We start from the raw sequence: 27297 nt of genomic DNA, 5'->3' as shown, positions 1-27297 counted from the left end.
CACTATGCAGTTCAGGTTGTCCTTGAACACACTTTGTAGCCCAGGCTACAGTGTTTCTCCTGTCTCAGTCTCCTGGGCGCTAGAATTACAGGGATGGGCTACCACATCTAGCCTTCTCAAACAAAGCATTCAGCATTTTCCTTTGTCCCAGCTCCCGCAAATTCTGTAGCTTGTCCTACCTCTCCTTTTGACCCATCTTGATTTCTTCTTCCCAATCTATATTAGTCTGCTCAAATTACTATGACAAGATACCCCACATTTGTGTGTGTGTGTGTGTGTGTGTGTGTGTGTGTGTTAAACAACAGAAATTGATATTCTCAGTTTTGGAGATTGGAAGTCTAAGATCAATATACCATAGAGTTGGTTGGTTGGTTTCTGGTGAGGCCTGTCTTCCTGGCTTGTAGACAACCTTCTCCTTGCTGTGTTCACATTGTTACCAATCAGATAAGGGTTCTTTTGCTCAATTTGGATAGAAATTACGAACTGTCAAAGTGCAGCTCCCTTGATGTTAGTGGGTATGGGTTTAAATGTTAATGTCTCTCAGCCCTTGGTGTTACGACTCTTGGTGTTACAGCTTTTAGTATGACAGCTGATGGAAGTTTCTAGACACCCCTATTAGCTTCTCAACAGCCAAGGCTTGTAGCCCCATTGGAGGCTCTCTCTTCCAGTAGTTTCTGCTGCTTCTCTGGGGCTGTGTTCTGTAGGTCTCTGCTGATCATTATCACTAGTCTTTTTTGGCCCCAGCCACTAGTCACTGCCTATCTTTCACTTGTCACTGGCTTATGCTGCCAGTTTCTGGAACTGTTCAGGGTTAGTAGTCCCTAGTTACCAGTCCTTTTTAATGGATCCTGCTTCACCCATATTATATGAGATAAAACTCATGAGTAGGTTTATAAGACCACCTAGGGAGGCTTTATTTGGACCTGTGCCATAGTATCGGGAGATCATGTACAAGAGGGAGCCCTTCTGGACTGACCAGAGGAGTGAGAGAAAGCATTGGCCTCTTTTTTTTAAATACAGGAATAGATTGTGCATGTAGTTTTATATTTTTCATAAATATATTTGACTTCCACAGTAATGGCAAGGGGACAGAAATGTCTTAAGGTGACAAGACAGGGCTGTTATCAGGACAGGTCCATGTTTCAAGCTTGTGTGACCAATGCCAGTACCTCCTAGAGTGGTACCAGGTATCCAGGACAATTGCAGCTTCTGCAACAGTTCCTGTAAACTTCAGGAGTAGCAACTGCTTAACTGACAGCCGCCACATCCCCACAAAAGTGACAGGGCAGGAATCATGATTAGTGCTGCCTTCTAGGCATTTCCAGGAGGGCCAGCTATGCTTATCTTAGCCCTTTCAGATTTAGGGACTTGGGGGATATCAGTGATGAGTTCCAGTCCCTTCCTGATCTTTGCCTGACAGGCGTAGTTGTCTGGAAGCTCCGTAGAGAGGCTGTAGCAGCCCCTAGAGTAGGGAAGGGGGTCACAGCTGTCAGTCAAGTCTGACTCCTGTTACTAAGGCCTAGAAGGCAGCCACTGTGGAAATGAAGAGAAGATCTTAGCCTTAGTTGCCCCAGGCAACCTGTTGGGGTCAGGAGGAAGGAGCATGACAACTGCCAGTCAGCTCACACTCCCTTCAGAGGGAACACAGATGGGTCAAGCCATATTTTCTATCTCAAGATGCCCTTTTTGGATCTCTGATGTCCCTTCCTCTTTTAAGGCCTTAGTCTTATTTGATTAGGGCCCCATCCCTATGACCTTGTTTAACCTTAATATCTCCTTAAATACAGGGGATTGGTTCTGGGACAATCCTCCCTGCCCCAACAACTTGGATACAAAAACCTGTAGTTATTCATGTCTCTTACGTAAAATGGCTCAGTATTTGCTATAAACAACACATCAATGAACTTTAATCTCTAGATTACTTATATCACTAATACCATAGGGTTCAGAGGTCTATTCTCCATGTCTTATCTTGCTCCATTGGTGCTCCTGCCATTGCCATCACAATGGCCAACTTGGTGCCTGTTGGTTCTAGGGTCCTTTTTGTGATGATAGGGACATTCATTTATTTTTTTTCAGCACTGGGGATTAAATCAAGAGTCTTTGCTCTGCTACATCCTCAGTCACCAAATTGCCCAGGCTGGGTTTGAAGTTGTGACTGCTGGGATTACAGGTGTGTGTCATTGTATCCAATTAAACTTTTTAAAAAATTTTTCTTTATTTTTTGTGGTGGTATGGGGGATGGAATCCTAGGATGCTCTACCATTGAGCTATGTTTCCAAGGGTTTTTTTTTTTTTTTTTTTTTTTTTTTTTTGTCTTTTGAGACAGGGTGCAGTTCAGGGTGGCCTTGAGCTCATTTTGTAGCCCAGGCTGGTCTCAAACTCTTAGCAATCCTCCTGCCTCAGCCTTATGAGTGCTGGGATTATAGGCATGCACCACCACACTCGGCTTCCAGGTCTTTTTGATCATATATATATATATATATATATATATATATATATATACATATTTTTTTTTCTGAGAAAATGTCTCAACATGTAGTTCAGGCTAGCCTTTAACTCGCTATATAGCCTAGCTTGGCCTTGAATTTACAGTGATCCTACTGCCCTAACCTCCCAAGTGCTGGGATTATAGGCATTTTCCACCATGCCTGGATTTTATTTTTATATTTTAAAAAATTAATTTATTTTATTAGTTTTGGGTTTTTTTTTTTTTTGTCTTTTTCGTTTTTATTGGTACCAGGGATCAAACTCAAGACTGCCTGCTTGCAAGGCAGGCGCTTATGCCGCTGAGCTAAATCCCCAGCCTCCTAGTTTTGGGTTTTTATTTTTATTTTTTGAGACAGGTCATGTTATATAATTCAGGTTGGCCTTAAACTGACTGTAGCCCAGGCTGACCTAAAAGCTCCTGGTGATTTCCTGGCCTCAGTCTCCCAAGTGCTGGGATTACAGGTGTACATTGTCACACCCAGCTAAAAAAAAATATTTCTCTGAGTACCAGGAATTGAACCCAGGCCTTTGAGCACACTAGTGAGGACTCTACATTGAAGTACACTCCCAGTTCTAAAGTTTCTTAAATTACAGAGTAGTGTTCTAATTATAGAGCTACACTCTTCTCTCATTATCCGTGGAGGATGGCTTCCAGAACCTTCCCCAGAATGCCAAGATTCTTGGGTACTCAAATTCCTTATATACAATGTGATGGTATTTGCAAATAATCTATGTGCATCCTTTTGTGTATTTAAATCATCTCTAGATTACTGGTACTGCCTGGCACAATGTAAATGTTATGTAAATAATTGTTTGCTACATTGTTGAGGAAATAATACCAAGAAAAAAGTCTGAACATGTTTGATACAGATGGAATTTTTTTCAGATATTTGGATCCAGAGTTGGTAGAATCTGCAGATGCAGAACCTACAGACTTGGAGGACTCACTATTTCCCCACTGCACCAAAAATCAAAACCAAACGGCTCTAGTTTAAGATTCTAAGCATAGTCTGTACAAACACTGGCGTGAAAAATGTAACGCTAAGTCTCTAGTAACTAAGCTCACTAGCCTGCGATTCTGCTTTATGACAGAAAAATCCCCAATATTGCCCATTTAATGCTGGCCATTTTCTTTTTACTCTTAGACTTTAATCTTTAAGAATGCCTTCCTCACATTTTTGACCTTAGCTAACAATAGAAAATCTGCTGAGCTTTGAAAACCGGGGCAACATTTAATCAACAATCATGTAGCAAAAGCTTTAAAGTACAATATTTAGTGAGATGTACTGTGATACTTTTTTTTTTCTGGTTCTGAGGAATTGAACCCAGTTCCTTCACACTGAGGTTATATCACCAGCATTCTTTTTCTTTTTTGAGACAGGATCATCTAGGCTGGGGAACTTGTGATCCTCCCGTCTCAGCCTTCTAGCATTCTGGAGTTACAGACAGGGACTACCATACTTGATCCCATTTTCTATTTTATTTTGGACTATTTTAGTTGATTCTACTGTGTTGTGTCCATGCACTGAATTTCAGGAACCTTGGAAGATCATGAAACCATCCTCTCTCCCTGGTCCTTTCCCAGGACCATCAAGCACCGAAGGTTATATGTGGCTCCAGCATCAGGAAGGGGTGCTTCATTTCCACACTTCTCTGTCCTGCCCAAGGTGTTCTTGCTGATGACTCTGGGATGTTGGCTACAGTCCCTTGCTTTCTCTGCTGCTGCCAACCAGGCTCTGTCAACAGGCCACACAGAGGCAGAAACGGCCTCCTTTTCTTTTGTCAGGACCTTCAGTCTGAGCACCTGTCCTTGGGAAGCTCAGGAAACACCTGAGGCTCTCCCATCTCCACGGGGGTGCAAGGATGGTGATGGAACTTCAGCTTCCTAAGTTCTGAAACCCTTTCCCAGCCTTCCAGCCGGTCTGGTTTGGCCTCAGTTCTGGCTCAGTGTCTTTCCTGGAGGTTGGTAGGCACCCAGTATTCCAGGGGACCCAGGCCTGGGGAGGGGAGTCTGGAAACACATCTCAGGTCACCTGGGGGCTGGATGCAGGGAAAGGTACCTCCTTCCCTCAACGCCTCCTTCCACTCCTGGGCATCCGGTGCAAACTGCTTTCTGGGGACCTCCACAGCTGTGGCCTTCATCTCCCTAAGAAGGCAGCAATTAATGGGAAGCTCCTGCGGGGCAAAGCTCATTCTCAAGGCTATCAGTTCCATCTAGACTTTAGAAAAGTCTAATTTGAAACCCCAAACTGAGCAGTGATTTCCTTCTGCTCTGTATCCACGCCGCCTTGTCGGAGGCAGGTCATGGGGAGGGGCCCTGTGTTACTGGTTAGGGGCAGCTAGCTGCAGTAGAGAGTAAAAGGAAAGGGAAAAACTGAAAAAACAAAAACACAGAGTCAAAGTCACTCCCTCCTACACAGATCTAAAGAATTTTCTCCTACACAGATCAGAAGGACCCCCCCCCCTTTGCCCTGGGAAGGTAAAATACTTATCAGGTTGGTGGGCTGTGGAATTCTTTCAGATCTGTGTTTGTAGATACACATATGCACATGGATTAATGTGGGGACCACGCTCTGTGTCTGCAGCTCCCCCATGCATGGACTCTGCCAGCCAGTGTCAGCTTGCTGCTGCTGTGTGCAGTGTGGTTGGATCTATGTCTGTACTGATCATGTACGTCTTGTCATTTTCTTGTTGTTATTCCCTGAACAACACAGGAGAGCTATATATATTATATACATTATATATATATAGGAAGGTTTTTCCTTGGCATGGTACAGAAGCAAGGACATAAAGAGGAAAAAAGGTTGGGGGAGGGCTTTATTGTGGGCACGGAAGGGCGGCAGAAGGGTGCAAGATCCCTGTGGAGCTGATAAAGAAGTGGAGATTTTATTCACTTTGACAAGGGGTGGAGTTTGGGGGGAAGGGCAGAATGACATATTGACAGCTGATTGGTGGAAGGCTGGTGCACATGAAAAAAGCAGGGAGTTTAACTTTTGGATTTGGAAGTTAGTATTGAATCCATCGTGTGTGTGTGCTGTTTTAGACAGGGTCTTTCTGTGTGGTTCAGGCTAGCTTTGAACTCACTTTGTAACCCAGGCTGACTGGAACTCCTGGCAATCCTCCTACCTCAGCCTCCTGAGTACTGGGATTATGGGTGTGCACCACCATGCCTGGCAAGAACAGTTATTTACATTGTATTAAGTATTATTAGTAATCTAATCATTTAAAGTATATGGAAAGATTGTGTAAGTTAATATGCAAATACTATGTCATTTTCTATAAAGGACTTGAGCATCTCTCTGTAGGTTTTTGGTGACACACAGACCACTAGGGCAAAGGGCAAACTCCTGCGCCCTTAAACTGTTACTTATTAAAAACATGATTTGTGTTTTCTCCTGAGGCAGTCACGGTCATAAAAGTGGTTTTTGCTAATACCCATGACTCCTCACTTGGATGTACAGATGCCCAATAGGTAAGTAAGAGCACAACCAAGTTTGACCTTCATTTGTAACCTTTATTTCCTTAAAACTTTGGATCTAAGTATGTTAGCCATTTGGGAAAAGTTGGCAAAACAGCCAGGCATGATGGTATCCACCTGTAATCCAGCATTCTGGGAGGCTGAGATAGACTGAAAGTTTGAGCCCGGCCGGAGCAACTTAATGATTTAGCAAAACTATGTCTCAAAATGTAAGGGGGAAGGGTAGTGACTGGGAATGTAGTTCAGTGCAAGGGTCCTGGATCCAATTTCCATACCAAAAAGATGGCAAGACAAGGTTTATTAGCTCTAAATTTACCTAGCCCATCTCATCTCCTTTTAAGATTGCAAATTCCAATAGTAGCTAAAGAAATTTTCAAGATTTACAGTGTCATGTAGTTACCAGGTTTTACAGCTCTCTGTTCCAGAGCCCCACCCTCCCCTGTGCCCTGCACCCCACATGCTGCCCAAAATTGCAAACCCGGGGTCACCTGGGTTCCAGCAGAGCCCCACATGGCTGAGACGACTCCAAACAGAGAAATCATCTCATGAGACTGGGTTGTCCCTGAAGCCATGTGGCTTTCTTCTGAGCTCTAAAACCACGATGGAGACAATGATCTGGTTCCCAGCCCACTGCAGTGCCCTGTGATACTGGTCTCTGTTCTTTCGTGAACCAGCCAGGGTGACCCTCATCAGTATACCCTGCCCAGCTGCTCAAGCTGGAGCCCTTTGCTACTTTCTCTTGTTTTTTTCTTTATGGGGACAGCATGATCTTTGTCAGTTCTTCAAGCTAAAATTCACTTTCTCTTACTTTCCAATTAAAGCTTTCACTTGTGAACTCATCCTGTTGCGACTTCCATTATCACCAACGCAAGGACCCCCGCTAGTTGGTGACAGCTTCACTGTACAAGGGATGAGTGTTCAATTGATTTTTGTATATTGATCTTGTGTCCTGCTGAACTGGTTTGTTAATTCTAATAGAGTTTCATATTTCTGGGCTCCTGGAGGAGCCAATTATCCTTGGATACTGAGGACAACTCTGTGTAAATACATATCTGTATTTATAGATACATCTATTTTATATATTAAGTAATTATATGTTGTATATTATGTACATATAATTATAGAATATCTGTTGAGAAAGAGGTAAACTGTTGGTTGTTTAGAGCCAGTTTGTCTGGGTTCAAATCCACACTTTGCGCTTACTAAGTATATAACCTCGGGAGAGTCCTTGGCCTCAGCTTTTTCATCCGTAAAATGAGGACCATAAGAGCAACGAACTTGGAGAAAGTACAAAGTACACTTCCAGTGAGGCAGCCCCGCTGCATGCTCTGTGGCATTGCAGTGAGGATTGTCCTTGGCCCTACAAGCCCACCTCATGCCTCTTGGCCACTGACAAGCAGTCTGCTGTGTGGGCGGGTTCATCATTGTCTCCTATGGGTGGGCTGAAGTTGCTTCTGATTTTTCTTACTACAAATAATGCACTAGTGAACACACTGGACAGGTGTACTTTTATCTTGGAAGTTACAACCAAATTGTTAAAGCCGAGAATGATGGCACATGCCTATAATCCAAACACTCAGGAGGCTGAGGCAGGAGGACCAGGCCAGCCTGGGCTCCATAGTAGGTTCAAGGCCAGCCTGACCTACATAGTGAGACCCTGTCTCAAAAAACACAACAGTAGCAGTTGCCACTCCTGCCCACATGTTCCTAAACCCCAGCAACATCAGGTACCAGTGATCAGCTCCAATTTTGCCAATCATTTAGGAAGAAAATGACAACACTTTGCTGTTTTGATTGCATTTCCCTGTTATTGGGTGGCTAGGCATCTCTTCAGGTGTATTGACCTACCTTTCTCCTTTCTGTGCATCTGCCTTTTTTCCTTTGCTCGTTTTTCATGTAGGTTGTTGATCTTTGTTAAAAAGCACTTTTTTTGGAGACAGGATCTCTAGGGAGTGCAGACTGGCCTTGAACTCACTATGTAGCCCAGGCTGGCCTCAAACTCAGAGAGATTCTCCTGCCTCAGCCTTCTAAGTGCTGGTATTACAGGCTTGTGCTATGATGCGTGGCTTTTTCTTTTTTAAATATATCAATTTAGAATAGTTTTATTTATTTTTATTTTTTGTCTTTTTCGTTTTTATCGGTACCAGGGATCAAACTCACGACTGTCTGCCTGCAAGGCAGGCGCTTATGCTGCTGAGCTAAATCCCCAGCCCCTAAAATAGTTTTAGATTTATAGAAAAATTGTGAAGACATGTACTTCACTCTGTTTTCCTTTTAGCATTCTTTTTTTTTTCTTTTGAGACAGGGTCTCCCTATATAGTTCAGGTTGGCCTTGAACTCATGACAATCTGGCCTACCTCAGCCTCCTGAGAGCTGGGATTACAGGCATGTGCCATTGTTTCTGGGTCCCTTTTATTGGCTCTTAAATTGATGTACATTTGTCAAAATTAATAAACTAATAAAATAACTGATATTATGAGTTTTGGGAGAAAAATCACACAGAAAGTGCCATTTTTGTCACTGTCAAGATTGACCTTTATCACCTGGTTGAGAGAGCATCCCTTAATGCCTTACTCTTATCTCATCTTTTTTGTTTTTAAATGCTGGGTATTAAACCCAGGGCTTTTGTACTGAACTGTATCTGCAGCCTGCCCCCACTTTTTTTTTTTTTTTTTTTTTTTTTTAAGACAGAGTCTCACTAAATTGATTGGTCAGTTCGGGTTTGAACTTTTGATCCTCTTGCATTATCTTCCCAGAATGCTGGGCTTACATGTGTGCACCACCACACCTGGCTTGAATTTCGTTAGCTGTGTTTATAGTGCCTTTTGTACAGAAGGCTTTGAAACTGGACACCAAGCAGCAGCAGTTGCAGGTCATAGGTAGCAAGTGCTCCTGGACACCTCAGGACAAGCCATAGCTCAGTCCTATTACTGTTTTCATGTTGTCACTGAGAAAGTAGACTCTTCCAGAAATTAGCCACACTGAGATGGCAAGAGACAGAGTGAGGGCTCGTGTGTTTATGTGCACAAGCAAAGTCCATAGATGCTTGTCCAAGTCCACTTAGCAAATGGTGGCTCTGCCAGATCCCCCCTCTGCCCAGGCCACCTCTGACACCACTGCGTCTGCAGCTATTTCTCACCCACCGTGCCAATCCCTGGCCTCGGCCCTCACCTCAAACTGCCCACTCCTGCCCTTCTCCAGTTTGTGTCCTTTGGCCACTGTGGCTTCTGGGATCAACAGGGGAAGGGACCCAGACTTCCTAGCAAATAAATGCTGCCCACAGGTTTCCAAATATACAGAGCTAACTTCTGGCCACATCCAGTTGGCTGTAACTCCAAATATCCTTCCTGCCTTCTGATCCTCCGGGTGATAAGTTCCAGGTCCTGAGTCCTCTTTGTAGCAGCACCCCCCCCCCATGTGGTGGGGATGGAATCAGCACTGAGGGGCACAGTCAGGGATAAAGACAACAACAACAACAGCCAGGCCAACAGAATGGTAGTATGCAGCCGCAGTCCTGGTGTGGATACTATATAAACGTATACAGATTTTTACTTGTTTTATTTATTTTTGTCATTTTTTCAGTGCTGAGGGTTGAATTCAGGACCTCAGATATGCTAGGCAAATCTGATCTATGACCCCAGCCCAGACACAGTTTTTAAAACAATTGTACACAGGCCCTTCACAGACATTTTTGACAACAGTGTCTTCATTGTCATATGAGCCCTTTTTGAGCCATCTCACAGTGGTTCCTAGCACCCTGTACCCCTGGATAGCCTCCTATCCAGGGAGGTAAGTTGGGGTACAGAGTTCATTAGCCAAGTGTTAGCCATTTCCACATGGTCAGGACTTGTAGAGATTGTTGCTTTTCAAACCGCTCTGTGAGAAACATATGTGTCAAATTAGGTTCCCCCACCTCATCTACTGCCTGGGCAGTGTTAACTCAGGGCTGATCTGCTCATCTACATTCTCAAAAGTCCATTTCCTTCACCTTCCAAGAAAGTCCCAGACGTTGCATGGTGCCATCTATACAAGTTTTTAAAAATCTAAAAAATGGAAGAATCTTTTCTTAATATGACTACTATAATTGTTCTGCAATATCCTTGGAAAATTGGTTCCAGGCTACCCAGGCTACCTAAATCTGAGAATGCTCAAGTCCCTTGTATAAAATGGTGCAGTATTTTCATATAGTCTATGCACATCCTCCTGTGTACATTTTTTTTTGAGACATGATCTCATTATATAGTTCAGGTTGGCTTTGAGGTTGCTATGTAGCCCAGGTTGGACTCATGCTGGTCCTCCTGCTTCAACCTTGTGAGTGCTAGAGTTACAGGCCTGTGCCGCCATGCCCAGCCTCCTCTTGTATACTTTAAGTCATTTCTAGATTATGCACAATATATAATACAATACAAATACAGGATAAATAGTTGTTACACTATATTCTTTAAGGAATAATGACAAGAAAGAAAAGTCTGTACATGTTCGATCTAGATGTAATTTTCCCCAAATGTTTTTGATCTGCAGTTGAATCCACAGATACAGAAGGTTGACTATATAATTTCCATTCCTAAAAAGAAAGTCATATCATATTATCAAATATCTGGTTAATGTTGAAATTCTAAATATTTCATCATTTTTCTTTTTTCTTTCCTTACCTCTTCTTTTAAAGTATGTTTGCTGTAAATAAAGTTAGCACATTATAATTGGTTAATTTTTCAGTCTTCCTTTAATTTAGAGTTTCCCACTCTATCTCTCCTTTTTTCCTTTGAAACTTATTTGCTGGAGATGGAATGGCAGAATAAAACCTAAACTGTTTGTGCTGTAGAGGTCCCTACAATCCGTATTTTGGTAATTGCAGCCCCATGGTGTAGTTTAACATGTTCTCTGTCCCTGGGGGTTCTTGGAAATTGGGACTTGGATATGGAAGTTTGATAAAATTCAGCTGTGACTTTTAGGGCCAGACTGTGATAGCTTTCTCCCAGCAGGAGGCACATATTGCCAAATTGCTTATTTGATGATATTCTTGTATTTTTAAAGTGGTCCTTGCCCACCTTTCTGTCTCCCACTGCCACTTCTTCCCTAGCAAAAGTTATGAGTTTCACATAGTTCCCCAATATCCTGGCTGTCCTGGGTCACCATGCTTTTGCCTCTGTTCTTTCTCCTGTTGGGCACCCTCCTGATCTGCCACGGGGGTTAAGATTACCCTCTTCTCAGGTGACCTTTCCAGGTGCCTATACTCATAGTGCTAACTCTGTCCTTTTCTAGACACTTGTACCCCAAGTGGCTGCTAGAGTGTGGGTCATCCTTGGGGTTGACTCCTGGTGGCCTCTTGGAGAGGGATGAGTCCTCTTGGCCTCTCTAAAGTTCACCCAGCAAAAAATGCTCAGGTTAACTGCTTGTGCCTGGGGTTCAAAGAGGGAGATGGGGCCTGGCTGGTTAGGGGAGGGGAGGACCAGCGGCAGCCTTGGTGACTGAGGAGACAGTGAGGATGGAGCAGCTTCCTCCCATGCCCTGTCCTGTGAGTCCTATTCCGTCGCACGCTCTAAGTGGAGGCCCTTCCTGGGAGGCTTCAGGGCAGCCATTTAGTCTGTTGGCCCACTTTCCCAGATCCTCAGGGCTCCTCCCTGTCACACCCAGCTGAGGTGAGCTGAGTACAGCTGAGGTGAGCTGGGGACACGCAGGGCTCCCCAGGCTGTCCTTGGTGAGTGGGCATTTCCTTGAGCTGGCCTTCACTCAGCACACTGTGTGCTTGGCCCGTCTCATCCTTTGGTGGCCTCAAGCCAGGAGCTATTATTAACAGCCCCATTTTCCAGAGGCAGCCTCTGAGGTTCAGACTGAGACCTGCCCAAGGTCACAGGGGGAGAATTCCCTGGAAGCGGCTACTGAGAACCAGGGGCTAATGAACCACCCTATATTGTTTTGTGTGCATTGACTCAGGCAATAAAATAACCGTGTAAAGAGGACTGCTATTTTTATCAAACAAACAAAGAGACCAATACACAGAGAGGTCAAGGGATTGCCTGATGTTACCCAGCTTGTAAGTAGTGGAACTAGGATTCAAGCTTAGAGGGTCTGGCCTCAGGTCTTTTACAAATTGCTCTCCAGCTTAATGAGGGTCATGAGAAGATTGGAGTAAAGTGTCTCTCTTAGGAGGCTGCACCCTTGAAGCTTGCCAAGCTTTTGCACACTTGACATCTCATGTGCCCCTCTGTCCAAAGGAAACAGAGATCAGCATCCCCACTTTACAGAGGGGAAATGAAGGCCAGAGGAGCAGGGCAATTTACCCAAGAGCAATTACGGGGCAGGTGCTTGGGCCACAGGCTTACACTCAGGCCTGACCCTCATTGCTGGCTCCTTGCTGGGCTGTACACACTGAGCTCCACGCTCAATGGGGAAAGAGTGTTGGATCTGTTGGACTCGAGGGACCTCCAGCCTGCATCTGCAGCCTGGCTCTGAGACAGGCTGGGGACTGAGTGTTTTCTGCTCGCCTCACTGCATTCCCCATTAGTGCAGCCAAGCAGCCCTATTTTTCCTGCTAGGTATTTTTTCTACTTGCTCACAGCCTTCTCCCTGGCAGGAGGTTTTCAGGAGGCTGGGGGAAGAGGGTTCAGCCAAGCCCAGAGTGTCACACTGGCTCAGGAATCAGCATCTCCAAGGAATCTCTCTCACCATGCTGCCCCAGTGAACATTCATCCCATTCTGCTTCATAGCAGAGCAGTGGCCATCTGTCTGTCTGTCTGTTCCCTAGCCAGGCTATGAGCTTCTCAAGGGCAGAGGTCACATGTAATGATCAGCTCTGGATAAGTAGGGAGCTCTCCAGTCCTGGAAACATAGCAGAACAGTTGCATGAGGTAGGGATGGTAATCAGAAGAGACTGGAGCTCAGTGGGGAGAGCCAGGGGTACTCAGGTCCCTTTAGCTCCTGGCTCACTGCTTGGACCCCCAAGAAGACTAGCAGAGACCTCTTGGCCTGCATGGCTGAATTAGAACAAAGAAGTGTGAAACTGAGACTCAGCTATTAGGCTGGCACTGGCCTGGGTGAGGAGAGAAGCTCAGACCTCTGCCTTGTGCCTCTGCATGGACCATGGTGACCACCAGCACCAAGGATGTCTCTGTGGATGCTATATTTTAGGGAAGATCTGTGAAGTGCACAATGTGCTTGGCAAGTGTCTTAGATACATTTCTCTCATTGATGAGACAAAATACTCAATGTCCAAAGTCAAAGGGGTATGACACAAGTGCCTGCTTGGCAAGTAAAAGTCCTTGAGTTCAAGTCCTGGTACAAATCAAAATAACACAATAAAGTTGAAGGGGGAAAGGTTTATTTAGCTCAGTTTGTAGAGGTGTTAGTCCATCATCAGCTGGCTCCATGGCAGAGGGACAAAAGTTTGTGGCAGGTGGAAGACAGCAAAAGCAATGAGAGGAGAGAGAGACAGAGAGACTGAGAGATAGGATAGAGTTTGCTACCAGAGAAGTGGGGTCATTGCTGTGACATTTTCTAGCTATGTGACTGAAGAGCCTTTGGAACTGGCTTGTGGGATGGGATAGAATTAGGAAAGGTTCAGAGATGCTGGCTGAAAAAGTTAAGTTGGAATACCTGAAGCTGTATCCAGTAAGAACTGGATAAAGAGGTTTCTGATGGGAAGAAAGACTGAATTGGCTTCTGGACTCTAGACAATGTATGTTATGGCTTGGCAGAAAGTTCGTCAGCATTTTGCTCATGTCCAGAGACTTTGCCTGAGACTGAAATTAAGGGCAGTGGAATAATTAATTTGGCAGAATTTTAAGGCAGCTGAATGTTGAAGTTGTGGCATGGCTACTTTGGGGGGCTTTTAGATTTATTAAGAGAATCAAGAGCAAAAAGCCAGCAGAATGATTTAAAACATTATGAGTTTGGTCAGAAAGGAAGTTACAGTAAAGCTGTGGATTGCAAAGATAGATCAGAGGAGATCTTGATTTCTGATAAGGAATAGAAGCCTGCCTGATGGCATCACATGAAGCATCAGGACTCCACAATTTTTAGCTTCAAAACTGTGAAAGTGAAAGACTTTGCTTTGAGAAGAAAGTCCCACAACACCATGTTCCAGAATGGCAGAGACCTAGAGAATTTGTTCCTTGAAATTGGATTGAGAGTGCTTAGCAACTCAATCCCACAGCCAAGAGAGAGGGAAGCCTTGTTATTCTCCTGCTGGCAGCAGAGCTTGGCATCATCCATGAGGCACTGATTTTAGGTACATGCAGAATGGAAGAGTTGTGGGCTCAGGAAGGCTTCCACCCAGATTTCAGGAGGCCAGGCAGTGTTACCCTGAGAGGGCAGTGCGTGAAGCTGTAAGTGTGAAATCTGAGGTGAAGCAGAGACTTTCAAAGTTTGGAGAAGCCAGGAATATGGGTCATCTGAGGAAAACTACAAGGAGGGAGCAGAGAAAGCCCAAAAGAGAAGCTATGGGAGTTATAACCACTGGAAGTGCCTTTGGGGCGGGGCCACCAAGCCTATTGGAGGTCACATCTTGCCACAGATTTCCTCTATGCTGCATATGGAACTACAGGACTTAATATCTGACTCTCCTCCAGGTCTAACCACCCCTCCAAACACACTGTGAACTTCATGTAGCTGTTGTTACCCCAAACTCAAAGGTTTACAATAAATGAAAGGGATTTTCTCTGGAGACCGAAGTTTAAAATTAAAGTGTTGATAGGGCCATGCTTTCTTTCCAGGCTACAGGAGACAATCTTTTGTCATCTCCTCTAGTTTCTGGTGGCTGATGGCAATCTTCAACTTACTGGTTTGTTGTCACTATGAACTTTGTCTTCAGCTTCAAATTGCCTTTCCTCTGTTCTGCTGCATTTTTTCCTTTGTATGTCCCTCTAATGAGAATAATTGTCATTGTATTAAGATAAAATCAACCTCTTTATCAGAAAAGCCTGGTTTTTTTTTTTTTTGGTTTGTTTGTTTTTGTTTTTTTTTAAGGGAATCACCATCAACCCATTTCATACCTGACTTCTAACTGCTCTGAGGATGGAACCCAGGATTTGGGGTGGGTATATAGCAAAGAGACCAGGCCAGCCTGGGGGGCACAGGGATGACATTTGAGCCAAGGGCAAAGAGAAAATAAATTAGAAAAGGATAGAGAGAAAAAATAATATTCTAGGAAAAGGAACCATATGTATGAAGGCCCTGAGGTGACAAGGGACCAGGAATTCCATGATTAGAAAGATCAGTGTGGCTGCAGTGTGGGAACAGAGTGGGAGGATGACTGGGAGGGGGCAGGAGGTAACAGCAGGCACAAGTGCCTGCAGAAGTTTGAAATGTTAAAGAAGGTGTTATTCCCCGCCACCCTGCCAAGCTGCCTCTGATCCCTAAGTCTGGATTGGGGGTCTTGGGGCTCCCTGAGAGTCCACACTCCAGACTGATGTTCCATCATGAAACCCCAGCAATCTCAGGATTTGACGTGAGCCTGGGCCCAGACCTCACCTTGTCTTCACTGCGTGGCCTCTGAGTGGTCACTTCACTTTTTGCATCTTTATTCCTTCACTTATAGAACAAGGCTGATCATGCCCACCCTGAGTGGCTGTCATGGGTATTGTATTAGGTTGGAGGACAGTTTTTCCTTTATCACTCTAAGAACCTGCATCCATGGGGTCCTACCTAGGACCCTGGGAGCTGCATGCTGTTATTAGCTAAAATGAGGAAACTGAGACCAAGAAGGTAAGTAACTTTCCTAGGATCACAAACCACCAGATGGCACAGTCTGGATTCAAACCCAGGTAGTTTAGCTCTTTTTCTGAAACGCTTAACATACTGTCCCCTCAGTGACCTGGCACAGAGCAAAACAGTGTCCACGGCGATTCCTCCAGAAACGATTTTCCTCCCTCCTCCCTTTCACTGTTTCAGTATTAAAATTCTCCAGGAATGATTACTGAATTAAGTGTGGCAACACAGGTTAGGAGCCCCTGAGCCAGCCTTCTGCCTTCCTTATATTATAGACAGCTAAGCTAGGCACAAATATTCATAGTTTAGCCCACCATTACAAGATAACCGAGTGGCCTATGAACTCCACCCTTAATGATCCTGTACGTTTTCAGACCTTTTCTAAAATTACTACTGAAGCATCTTTACAGGTACCAGTAAAACCCCTATTGAAGAAAAAGTAAGTGTCCTATCATGAGAGCCAACAAGCATAAATATCAAGATGGCTATTTTCAGATTTGGGATGATTATATATGGTTATCTCCAACTATAGGGCAACTTGGTAGGAAGGCCCCCTTATGCTGGGAACAAAGAAATAATTCCTATTCTCATTGGCCCAACTCTACTAAATTCCTGGGATGAACACTCCCCGAGCAATGTATATAAACTGTAACTTTCCAGGTTGAAGGCTGATTTGCAAGTGACTAGTTTAGTCACCCTGGAATTAGATGAGAAGTTCCCAGTGGCACTTATTGGTCTTGTGGAACCAGTTCATGGTCCTGGTTATCCCCAGGGTTGATAGGGAGACACACACTGAGATTCATATGGCTACAAGGCAGGAGTGTCAAAAACATTCACAAACCTGCATATTTTTCTATAACATCGATAGTCAAGAAGACTGTTTCACTAGAATGATCCTTTGGCCTATCTTTGTCCCTTTCCTAGGATTAGAAGATGTTATGCAGTACATCAAGGCCTTGACCAACTATACTCAACAGGCCTTAAATGACACCTCAAATGATCTCTCTGTCCCCTAAATGAGAAGTAAACTTAACGAGGGAAGCTGTCCTCTAAAACTGAATGGCCTTAGACATCTTGTCAACAGCACAAGGAGTACTTGTGCAATTATAAAAGCTGAATGTTGTGCATATATTCCTGATCCTTCTGCTGATATCTTGAGGGCTGCAAGATGTTTGATGACAGATTCAGGCCTTATCAGATTCTGAAATTCCCTGGACCTTCTCTTTATCCTCTTTATGGAAGGCGATTAACTGGATCTTCCTGGTGGAAACATTTGTTGGTTATATCCATTATAGTCTTGTAGATCATTTTGTCTGGCCCATGTACTTAATTGTTTCTTTAGCTTTTTCCCCTCCAGACTTAAAGCTATGTGCATGCCCAAAATGAGAACACCTGACATCTACCGAGGGCCTTTATTTAGATCCTCTGAGAGAGTCTCTCTATCCAATCATAACTATGACTCCCTTCAGGCTGAAGAAGCCAGGACAGTCATGGCCCACTGCCCCCTCATGACAGGTTAGGAATACCTCTTCAGAGACAGTTTATTATAGACAGCTTAGCTAGGCAGAAATATTATAGGCAGTCAAATAAGGCTGGGTCCTTGAGAAAGCCAGGGCAAAAGTGAAACGCATCTCAACTGTGGCCAGAGACACATCTGTTGGAGATCAGGCCTCAAGATAAAGTCAAAATGAACAGGGCTGTGCATTTCCTTAAAGGACAAACACTAGGCCTAATGAAACCTAGATAGACATCAGTCACCCCAGTGGGTGACCAAAACCTCCAGTCCCTTGATTTCCTAGAAAAAGTCTTTGTTCTTTCCATGCATCCTTGTTTCCCGTTGGATCACTGCTGCCGAAGTGATTATACTTGTATCCTTATTGATTTATCACAGCTGTAATCCACATCGTACCCATGTGGGTATTGCTCCATAATATTTCCCTTAAAGTAGGGTCCTCAGCAACCAATTTGGGCCTCCTCTTCCCTCTCAGGAGCTATATCTCTCCCTCTCAATAAATACTTCTTACTATTAACTTCCATTGCTCCTAGAATTCATTCTTTGATTTTTAGAGAATCCAATCTTGCTGTATCAGACATCTAACAAGTTAGGAAATATAATATTTTTGTATTTCATGTCCTGTATCACTTACAGCTGGGAACCAGTTTCCTAACAGGCTGAACCCTGCTGAAGGACTACCTGCCTGCCCACAGGATTACTAGTGGGACTGTAGGTGAGAGTCACCCTAAGTGAGAGTCACCCAGATCATGAACTACAGGCCAGCTCAGCCATCAACTCCCTGTGTGACCTTGAGCTTGTCCCTTGACATTCACTCAATAATCATTTACCGAGCATCTACTAAACACCAGGTCTAAAGCCTAAACCCTAAAATGTGACCCTGGCATCCCGGTGGAAAAACCAGGTAGGTTCCTTGCAACTTTTGGCCTGGTGGAAGACAGACATGGATTAGACAGGATCACAGGGCTTGTTTCTAGGGACAAAGAGGCCAGGACAGGCCCAGAGAGCAGAGGCCTGGCCCAGCTTCCTCCTGCAGACCCTGAGATGGCTTGGCAGGGCTGTGAGTACAAGCTGCTTCCTGGAGACCCGGGGTTCCCCAAGGCACCCCTAGTACTGCTACAAAAAGGACTGAGCTGGGAGCAACTGAAGTCAGCACCTAATAGGGCTGGAGGCTTCTGCTCAGCTCTGTCTAGCTTCCAAACTGGCATGTAAGTGGCTGTGACAGCATTTCCCCTAGACCTCTCTTGTTCCCGAGTGCTCCTGCCAGGGTTCTCGGTTCTGGAGGTACAAGGAGATCCACTCTATTTCTGCTGTACCTCCTCAATTCCCAAAGAGACCCTGTACCAGGATGGTGAGGCCTCGCCACTCCCTGTCTCTTAACTGTGGGTCTGCTGGAGCTAGGAAAGCCCCAGGATCCTGCAGTAGGCGCTGGTATCCCTCAAAGAGCTCAGGTTCTTTGGAGGTCAGTCCCCCCTCTCCCTCTGCACATCCCTGGACGAGCCCCTATGCCTCTCTGAGCCTCAAAGTAAGCCCTGCTTGGGCTCAGGGCCCAGGCTCACAGCAGTGGGAGTGGCCCGAGGGCCTCATCTCAGTCACCGGACAACTCATTCACTTCAGTGCAACAGATCTTTATTCCTGTGTTTAGCGCCGATATTGGGCACTGACGTGGGTAGGGTGAGGGAAGACAAAATTAACAGATCCCTTCCACCTTGGGCCTCAGTTTCCCCTCTGTCACATCAAGAGGAAATGTTCCCCTTGCTTCCTTCATTGGGATACTTTGAGGCCTGAAGGCAACAACAAACAGGCTGGGTCTGTTGGCCAGTGGGTGCCCAGCACTGAGAGCCTCCCAGACATGGTCCTTGCCTGAGTGGGCTCACTGTTTGGGAGGGGACCCAGCAGCAAGTGGTGGCCCTGTGACCAAATGACATCCATCCAAGAGCATCTCAGCCACAAGTCTGGCTTCCTCAAGCTCTGTCTTGGAAGTGGTAACTGATCTTGTGGGGTCTTACATGGGGCTGGGAGCATTGATACCCTCACTTCTAGGCAGGCTCCTAAGAGCTATCTCATGTGTTCTGGGAGCTCTAAGCCCAGAGGGCACAGAGCCGACCACTTCCCTTCAGCCCCACCGGGGTCTTTGCTGAGACCCAGCCTTGGAGAGAGAGGGTCATGGCCTGGGGCAGCCGCATGGGGCTCCCAGTGAACTGGGGGTGGGTGGTGGAGGTTGTGGGGTGGCTCCTTGGGTTACGTGACACAGGCCGGTGCAGTCCAGAGTCCAGAAGAGCTGCAAAGAGGCAGGGTCAGCAAGGGGCATCCTCCAACACTGCTAGCTAGTGGTGTCCAGTGGGGGCTCTGGGGAGGCCGACTGACTCAAAGTCACGTGGGAGAAGTTGGTGACAAAGCTCTGCCACGTCCTCCGCACCTGCTGGAAGACCAGGGTTGAGGGAAATGAGGAGCCAGGGCTGAGCGGTGGGCTTGGGGTGCTGTTCTACAAACAGCCACAAGGTGGGGGTAGACCCCAGGGAGAAGTGCCCCTCACCTGTGACCCTTTCTCCTACCAGCAGGGCCAGCAGCCCCATACCTCTCCCAAGGCAGTCTGGATTTTTCCTTTTCCCCAGGGTAAGAGAGGAATAAAATGACACCCTGGGACATTACTGGCTGCCCTCCTTGCCTTCTGTTCTGTCACCCATGCAACATACTACATTACATAGTATATGGAAAGTTTTAAAACACCCTGAGTACATCACACGCACACCCATCCCCAACCTAAAATCTGCATGACTCCCCAGTGCCCGTGGGAAAATCTCCAACATCTTCAGGGCGCTCTGAAGGTGACCCTTGGGTGCCTCTGTCTGCAGTTTTGCGTCCAGACCGCTGTGCTCTTTTCCTGGTTCCGTAGCCTATGTGTGTCCACCCTGCACCACCTTTGCAGCCCTGGTGCCTCTCCCAGAACCCTCCTCTCTCCTGCCATGGTGCCACCCTTCCTCCAGCCCTCAGTGTACCTGTTGGTACTGCTTCAGCCACTGTCGGCTGCCTGCACCTCGCTGGGCTTGGATCAGCTGATCGGTGTCCTCCAGTCTCCCGGGCAGCCACTCCTGAGCAGGGGACTCCAGCCCTTCTGGGCCTCCATCCAGGTCCTGGGGCCTGCCCTTGTGACGGCCCTCCCGGAGGCTCAGTGTCCGCCGGAGTTGTCCTTCCTGGAGCTTCCCATAGGAGGACCGGGGGCTTCGAAAGGAGCGGCTGCGTAACCCGGTTCCCATAGCTCTGGAGGCTTCCTTGGCACTGGCGAGCCTCCCAGATGGTCTGCCGCCTCCACCGGTCAGACAGCTGATCTCCTGGGGGCAAAGGTTGGCACTGCTGAGGTGGCCATCGTAAACCAAAGGGCAAGCCATGGGCTGAGCATCTCTGAGTCACCCTCACCACCACTACCTCACCTTCTGGGGCAAAGAGTTCAGACCAAGGGACTGGTGCTTTTTATAATTTATCAGTTACTGGAGAATTGAACCCAGGCCTTTGCATTGAACTACATGCCCAACTTTTTAATTTTTTTTTTTGCTAAGACCCCAAGTGGTTCAGGCCTGGGTTCAAACTTGTGATCTTCCAGCCTGGAATTTCTTCCAGGCCTCATTCTGCTCCTAATATTCCAGCACGGCACATCCGGCATACATATAGCAATGCCTCTCCAAAAAAGAGTTCGTGACATTCATTATGAGCAGTAAACTTTTCTTTCTTGGTCAGCCTATTTATAAGATTGGTCATTTTGGTTATAAGCTGAAATTGAGCTGGGGGGTATACCTATAACCCTAGCATGTGGGAGACTGAAACAGAAGGATACCAAGTTCAGGGACCCTCTGGACTACATATTGAGAGCTTATCTCAAAAAAAAAAAAAAAAAAAAAAAAAAAAAAAAAAAGGAAGAAAGTGAAATTGTGAAGGTAGCTACCCTTCAAAGCAAAACTGCCAGCAGCTCTGTCCCACAAGACAGGGAAAAAAGGAGAGGTCTTAGGCTGGGCCAGCAGATTCCCTAGAATCAGAGGATTGGAAGGCTGAAGGGACCTCACACCTCTGAGTCATACTCTTTTTAGTCTTGAGCATTTTTCTGGTTCTGCAGCTAATTCCTCCATGGATTTCATTTAAACATTATGTTAATCTGAGGAAGAGATTTGATTGCATTTGATTCGATTTGATCTATGTGGTAGTGGGAATTGAAACCGGCATCTTAACACTGAGCTACCATCCCCAGTCCTGTTTTTAAATTAATTAATCAATTTATGTATTTATTTAGAGATATGATTTTGCTAAGTTGCCCAGACTGGGTTGAACTCTCTTGGTCTTCCTGCCTCAGCTTCCTAGAGTCTTAGAGCTACTGACATGTGTTATCACACCCAGATTACTTTTTTTTTTTTTTTTTTAAAGAAGGTCTTCCTATGTAGCCCAGGCTGCCCTCAGAACTCCTCAATTTAGCCAGGGATTTAGCTCAGTGGCACAAATGCCTGCCTGTCAAGTGCAAGGTCATGAGTTCGATCCCTGGTACCAAAAATCAAAAAAACTCCTCAATTTGAATGATCTTCCTGCATCAGTCTCCTGGCTAGCTGGGACTAAAGGCATGCACCACCATGCTCAAGCTGTTCCTTTTTTTTTTGTCTTTTTCGGTACCAGGGATGGAACTCATGACTGCCTGCTTGCAAGGCAGGCGCTTATGCCGCTGAGCTAAATCCCCAGCCCCAAGCTGTTCCATTTTTATAGACTGGGAAAGTGAGGCTTGCAGACAGCAAGCAGCTGGCCAGAGAGCATCTTTGGTAAGTGGTGGTACTGGGACTCCCACTTTGAAGTCTATGTTTCTATCACTCTACTCTCCTATTCCAGTGCTGGTGACAGAGGCAAGACAGGAGCCAGGAGCCTTGTGTCCTCCTCGATTGGGCTGCTACACAGACTAGTAGGGACAGTCAGGGAGGTGCTGGCTACGACTCCTGGTCCATCCCATCTTCATCCCCTGGATGTGGTCTTGGCCCTTTTCTCCCTCTGTTTCTGGGCTATTCTTGGTAAAGGGTCTCTTGCTTTCTCCAGACTTTTTGATTTTTTTTATTTTGAGGCAGGGTCTCACCAAGTCCTAAGTTTCGAAAGCAGGGCTCCAATTTGTGATCCTTCTGCCTCAGCCTCCCAAGTGCTGGAATTACACGTGTACATCACCATTCCCGTCTGAGGGAAGGCTTTCTCAGGTCTGTCAAGCTCAGCTACTGCTTCCTGCTATAAAAGTAAGGAGCCTGATGTTCTGCCTGAACCTGTCCCAAACACAGATCCCATCGCATGCCCAAACCTGTGTATTGCAACCCTGCCCACCTTCCTGTGTTTAACCTCCAAGCCAGTTTGAAGACAGAGACTGGCTGTCACCCACTCTGCAGTGCCCATGCCTGGGCACAGGCAGTCTTGAATCCCTTCTCCCAGGCCTACATCAGGAGGAGCCTGCTGATTCACACCCCTCCGAGACGCGCTGGACTGAATCACTTGCCTGGGTGCGTGTCAAGTGCACTGATGCAGAACACTTGCTAAATCCATAATCTTTACCCTCTCCCATCCACTGAGGAAAGAAGAAAACACGCATTCCTACCCTTCCTTCCCCTGCCGCCCGACCTCCTCACATGGCCAGCAGTCTCACCCTTCAACATGTGGCTCTGCAGGCCTCCGATGCCTGCCCAGCACTAGCACAGGCATGTGCCGTCCCCCAGTGGACCAGGCAATCCTTGGAGGTGCACTGCTTTCATCTGTGTCTCTGGGCCTGACATAGCATGAACACCTGGTGCTGCTCATGGTTGTGTGACACATTACCAGTGGAGTGAGGAGTGCAGGCCAAGGGACCAGGTCGCACTGCCTTTTCCTCCTTCTCCTCTGGCTCTAACTACTATTTTTATTTATTTTTTTTTAGCATTTTTAATGGTTCTGGAGCTAATGCCTCTGTTAATATCATTTAAACCTCATGATGGTTTAAATGAGATAAAACACACATTTATTATTTCAGTTTCTGTGGGCCCAGACTGGGACATGGCTTAGCGGGACTCTGGCTGAGGGTTCCCCCAGGCTACCACAAAGGGCTTTTCAGGTCCTGCTGTGGGCGAATGGGCTTCGAAGACCACCCCTGCCACGTGCAGCAGAATTCCCCTACCCGAGGCTTGCTGGACTGAGGGCTGTTGTTTCTTGCTGGCTGTTGGCTGTCACTCCTCTGACCCTTCCCAAGAGTAGTTTACGACAGGGCAGCTATCTTCCTTCAGAGTGAGGGAGAGACAGAAGGCCGGAGGTGGGAAGACAAGGCAGGAGCCAGAGTCCCCAGGAACTTAATGTCAGAAGTGACAGCCCGTTATTTCTGCTGTATTCTGCTCCTTGGGAGCCAGTCATCAGGTGCAGCCTCACCTGACGCAAAGGGGATCGCACACAGATGTGAACAGCTGGGTCACTTGGGACATCTTTGAGTGTGCAGGGCATAGAAACCTGGGTCAGGACTACAGATTCCAAACCCACCGCGTTGCCTGAGTTTAAAACCTTGTCCTGGCACATGCTGGCCGTATGCTTTGGAGAGGGACTTAGCCACATGCGCCTAAACTTTCTCAGCCATCACATGGGGATTATACTGTGTTTCACCAGCTCCGAGGTGGCACTGATAGAAGGCAGCATCATTTCACACATTATTAAGAAAGAATACCCTTTGCCCATTCATCAGCCCCATTGCAGAGGGGTTAAAATGTGTGGCGAAGAGAAGCACAAGACAATGAAAGACACTAGTATCTCTATTTCCTAAACGATGATGCCATTTACAGCTGTAACGAGGCTTAGCTATCAGACAGGCTGCAAACTGGGGCAGGCTGCCTAGGTGTTCCTTGAGGTGAACCAGGGCGATCAATCTACTTCTATACACTGTAGGCCAGACTTGGAGTGAGGCAGGGTGGAAGTCAGTGTCTGTGGAAATGCAGAGATTCTCACGTACAGCAGGAGAGTGGTTTATGAGAGACACCAAGTGCTTAGGATGCACGGAAGAGAATGGCTGGGGAGTGAGGAGAATCCAGGCAGGCTTCTGAGGAGTAGTATTGGCATTCAGGCTCCAGGGCGTAGAGCACGGGTGCAAAAAGAGATGGAAGTGAGAGGTGAGCCAGAGGGTTGCTGTGGGAAAGGCGGACAGAAGCCCAAACTCTATGGCCTTGAGAATCTGAGCTGGCCCAGCAGGCAGTCAGGATGCAGTACACCCTCCATTTCTGTGTCTCACTTCTGTGATTGCATTTTACTGTTTAGATGAAGTAACAGAAGTACGGTCAGGCAGGCCTGGAGTCCAGCCTTAGTGAGTCCAGCACCAAGAGTCTTTAGGGACTTATGTTGCACCCTGCACGGGTGGGTGGAGACCTAGGTCTTCCTACGTCCTCTAGGCTGATTGGTCAGGACTACAGGTTTAACCCTAGGTCACTAGATTTTCTTCTTGAAAATATGGTGGGAGACTGCAGATATTTAAATGAAAACCATTGGTGTACATTCAGCTGGTAAGGGGACTCCACTGCCTGATCAACTCTTATAATCCAGAGCATTTGGGACCCAAGTTCTTTTAGTTCGGAACAGTGGTACCAAACATGCATGTTGGCACAGGAAGCTCGAATGCAAGGCTTTTAGGTCCAGGGCCAGAGCTTGGCCACCTAATCACCTGGAGAAATCAAAGCAGGTGATAAATACCAACACTACTGCTGGCAATTCTATTATGGAAGCACCAGGTGCTGAGCACTGGCTATGTGCTGAGCGCTGAGCTAAGGGCTTCCGGTATGTGGTTGTATTTAATTTCAACAGTGCTCTGAGGGATTAGGGAAGGATTATTGTGAGTAGAGAGAAAGCAATCGAGCTCTGTGGGAGAGTCCCAGATGCAGTTAAGCGGGTGCTCTTGAACTCCTTCAGTTAGGCGGAACAGATGACTGCTGACCGTGGGTCTATGCCTTAATTGGAGAATTTTCCTCATTTGTGGGATGGAGCTGAGTAGGTCTAACCTGGGTCCCCTAAACTCACCTTGTTAAAAAGCAGCCATGTGTGGTGGTGCCTGTCTGTAATCCCAGTGTTCTTAGAGGTTGAAGTAGGAGGATCTCAAATTCTAGCCCAGCCCAGGAAACAGCATCTTTGCAAAATCCTGTTTCAAAATAAAAAGACTGGAGCTCTAAGGGCAAAAGCCCTGGTTTAGTCCCTGGCACTGTGAAACAAAAAATAAAACCGCACACCAATCTCTGGATTCTAATGGGAGCCTACTGCATAGACAGGCCTGGGCAGTGCCGGAATTGTGTTGTTTGCATATGAGGAACCAGGTGTTCTTTATCTTGTGAAACATCTTGGAAACATGATTGTTCAAAGCCCTTCTGCCTTTGAGGACTGTGTTTTCAGGATGTAAATGTCAAAACAAAGTCTTTTCTTTAAGAGCTGCATTCTGCACCTCCTTGCTTTCTCTTTTCCCAGGTGGCCAGCAAAACAGAGAAAGGACTGCTTGGTTCTCTGAACTTGGTCCCTAGCTCTGTGACAAGGAGAGAAATCACTTCTCTCTGAGCCTCAGTGTCCATACCTATCAAATGAGCATAGCACCCCTGCTGGTTCCCAGGGCTTCTGGGGAGGCTATATCTCAGGGGTAGGAGGTTCACCCCTGCCTCTGTCCAGCCTGTGGGCAGCAGTTTAGAGGGACCTGGAACTCTAGCAAAGGGCTTGCCCCATATTGAGGAGCCACAGTGTGGGCATCAAAGCAGGAGTCAGAGAGAGAAGCTGCATGCTCGCTGTGCAGAAACTGGGCTGGGGCAAAGGAAAGCACCTCCCTGGTGCTATCTCAATGACATTGGGGGTGTTATGGGGTGGCTGACTCATCCCTTTGCATTTCTCTTTGTTTCTTGGCAACTTTATATTTAGAGATGTGGAAATGGAGGAAGAAGGGTCTTGGAACTGGCAGAGACTTCGCAGCCTAAGAGCATAAAGGAGACTGAGGCCTGAATTGTAGACTGACACCCACTGTGGCCAGTAGGAGGTCAGAACATTTTGTGGACATTCGCAATGGCCCCAGGTTTCCATTGTGGCAGTCCAGACTGACCAGAGTAGGTGCAGGCCAGGAACACGGGGTGTATCCTAGGAGAGGGAGGCAGGGGTTAAAGGAGGATGGTAGGGGAAGGAAGGCATTGGGATTTAGGTCCCCAACCTGAAAACCGCACCTGGGCAAGGGCGCCTGGGCAAGTCTGCCTTAGCAAGGGCATCCAGGCTGTCTTACACAAGGGGTCCACATGTTTAGAGTAGAAGACACAACTTCAGCCCCTTAGGTGTATCCTGCTCTTTCTGCTGGAAAGTCACCCTGAATCCCCACCAGCAGCCAGGCCCTCTGAGGCTTGAGCTGCCGGAACTTGCTCCTTAGTCTTCTGCCATCCTAGGACAGGAGAGCTGCCACACTTGAGCTGTCAGGGTAAAGCCATCTGGGGGTTCCTGGGCTCAGGGTATCTGCTGTTTAACTTGTCCCTGGTTGCTCCTGGGCCTCCACATCGATTCCTGAGCATGCTGGTGAGCTCCATCACCATGCTGCCATGGCATGACCCTCTCTCCCTCCACCCCATCATGCCACCCTCCTTTGCTTGGGCCCTTCCCTTCGTGTGTGGTTGTTTATCAATATAATCACCTCTCTGTCTCTCTGCAGGCAGGTGTTCCCTTCTTGAGAAAGCCCTCCAAGCCCCCTCTTATGGGGTGAAGGGCCCCTCCTTGGATACCCTGGGCCTCTGGCCATTATTTTCCACAAAGCACCACACTGCTTTGAAGGCAAGCACTTAGAGGTCTGTCCTCTCCCTGGCCTGGGAGCAGCTCGGACCTGGAAGTCAGCTCACTGTTTACACCCACTCCAGTGAGTGCTGTCTAAAGGCCGTGGGCAAGGGCACCGGGGCTTAATCTCATTTTTCTTCTCCTTGGCCAGGGGATGTCAAAGTCTCCTCTGACAATTTCTATTTCAATATTCATGGCCCTTGACCTGCCCTGGCTTGTTCTAGGCTGTTATATCTTTAACTTTCCCTCCCTCATAAATGCCATGGGTGCCCTCTGGACTCCTGCCTTTCTTGCTGGACTCTTGGCCTCTGGAATGGTC

General features: G+C 46.7%; 1 protein-coding gene and 1 long non-coding RNA gene across 3 annotated transcripts; one reads left to right on the top strand and one right to left on the bottom strand.

Annotated features, from left to right (window-relative positions):
• Positions 1-5891: 5891 nt before the first annotated feature.
• On the top strand, positions 5892-10676 carry LOC134470897 (uncharacterized). The gene is made up of 2 exons (XR_010040102.1): positions 5892-5962; positions 6790-10676. It is a non-coding gene; the product is annotated as an uncharacterized LOC134470897 (long non-coding RNA).
• Positions 10677-18798: 8122 nt separating this feature from the next.
• Positions 18799-20518, bottom strand: CUNH11orf86 (chromosome unknown C11orf86 homolog). 2 transcript variants are annotated; one of them, XM_023564362.2, is made up of 2 exons: positions 20186-20518; positions 18799-19605 (listed from the first exon to the last, which is right to left on the bottom strand). In XM_023564362.2, exons 1-2 carry the CDS (start codon positions 20441-20443, stop codon positions 19510-19512), a joined length of 354 nt encoding a protein of 117 aa, XP_023420130.2. In that variant the 5' UTR covers positions 20444-20518; the 3' UTR covers positions 18799-19509. The 2 variants fall into 2 exon arrangements, with proteins under 2 accessions (XP_023420130.2, XP_063083661.1); XM_063227591.1 differs by having other exon boundaries at positions 18799-19608; positions 20186-20516.
• Between the last annotated feature and the right edge of the window lie 6779 nt (positions 20519-27297).

This window comes from Cavia porcellus, unplaced genomic scaffold, assembly GCF_034190915.1.
Source record: "Cavia porcellus strain 051 isolate PalLab524CR breed Dunkin Hartley unplaced genomic scaffold, mCavPor4.1 scaffold_17, whole genome shotgun sequence".
NCBI classification, from domain to species: domain Eukaryota; kingdom Metazoa; phylum Chordata; class Mammalia; order Rodentia; family Caviidae; genus Cavia; species Cavia porcellus.
This window is presented reverse-complemented; position numbering and strand designations above follow the sequence as displayed.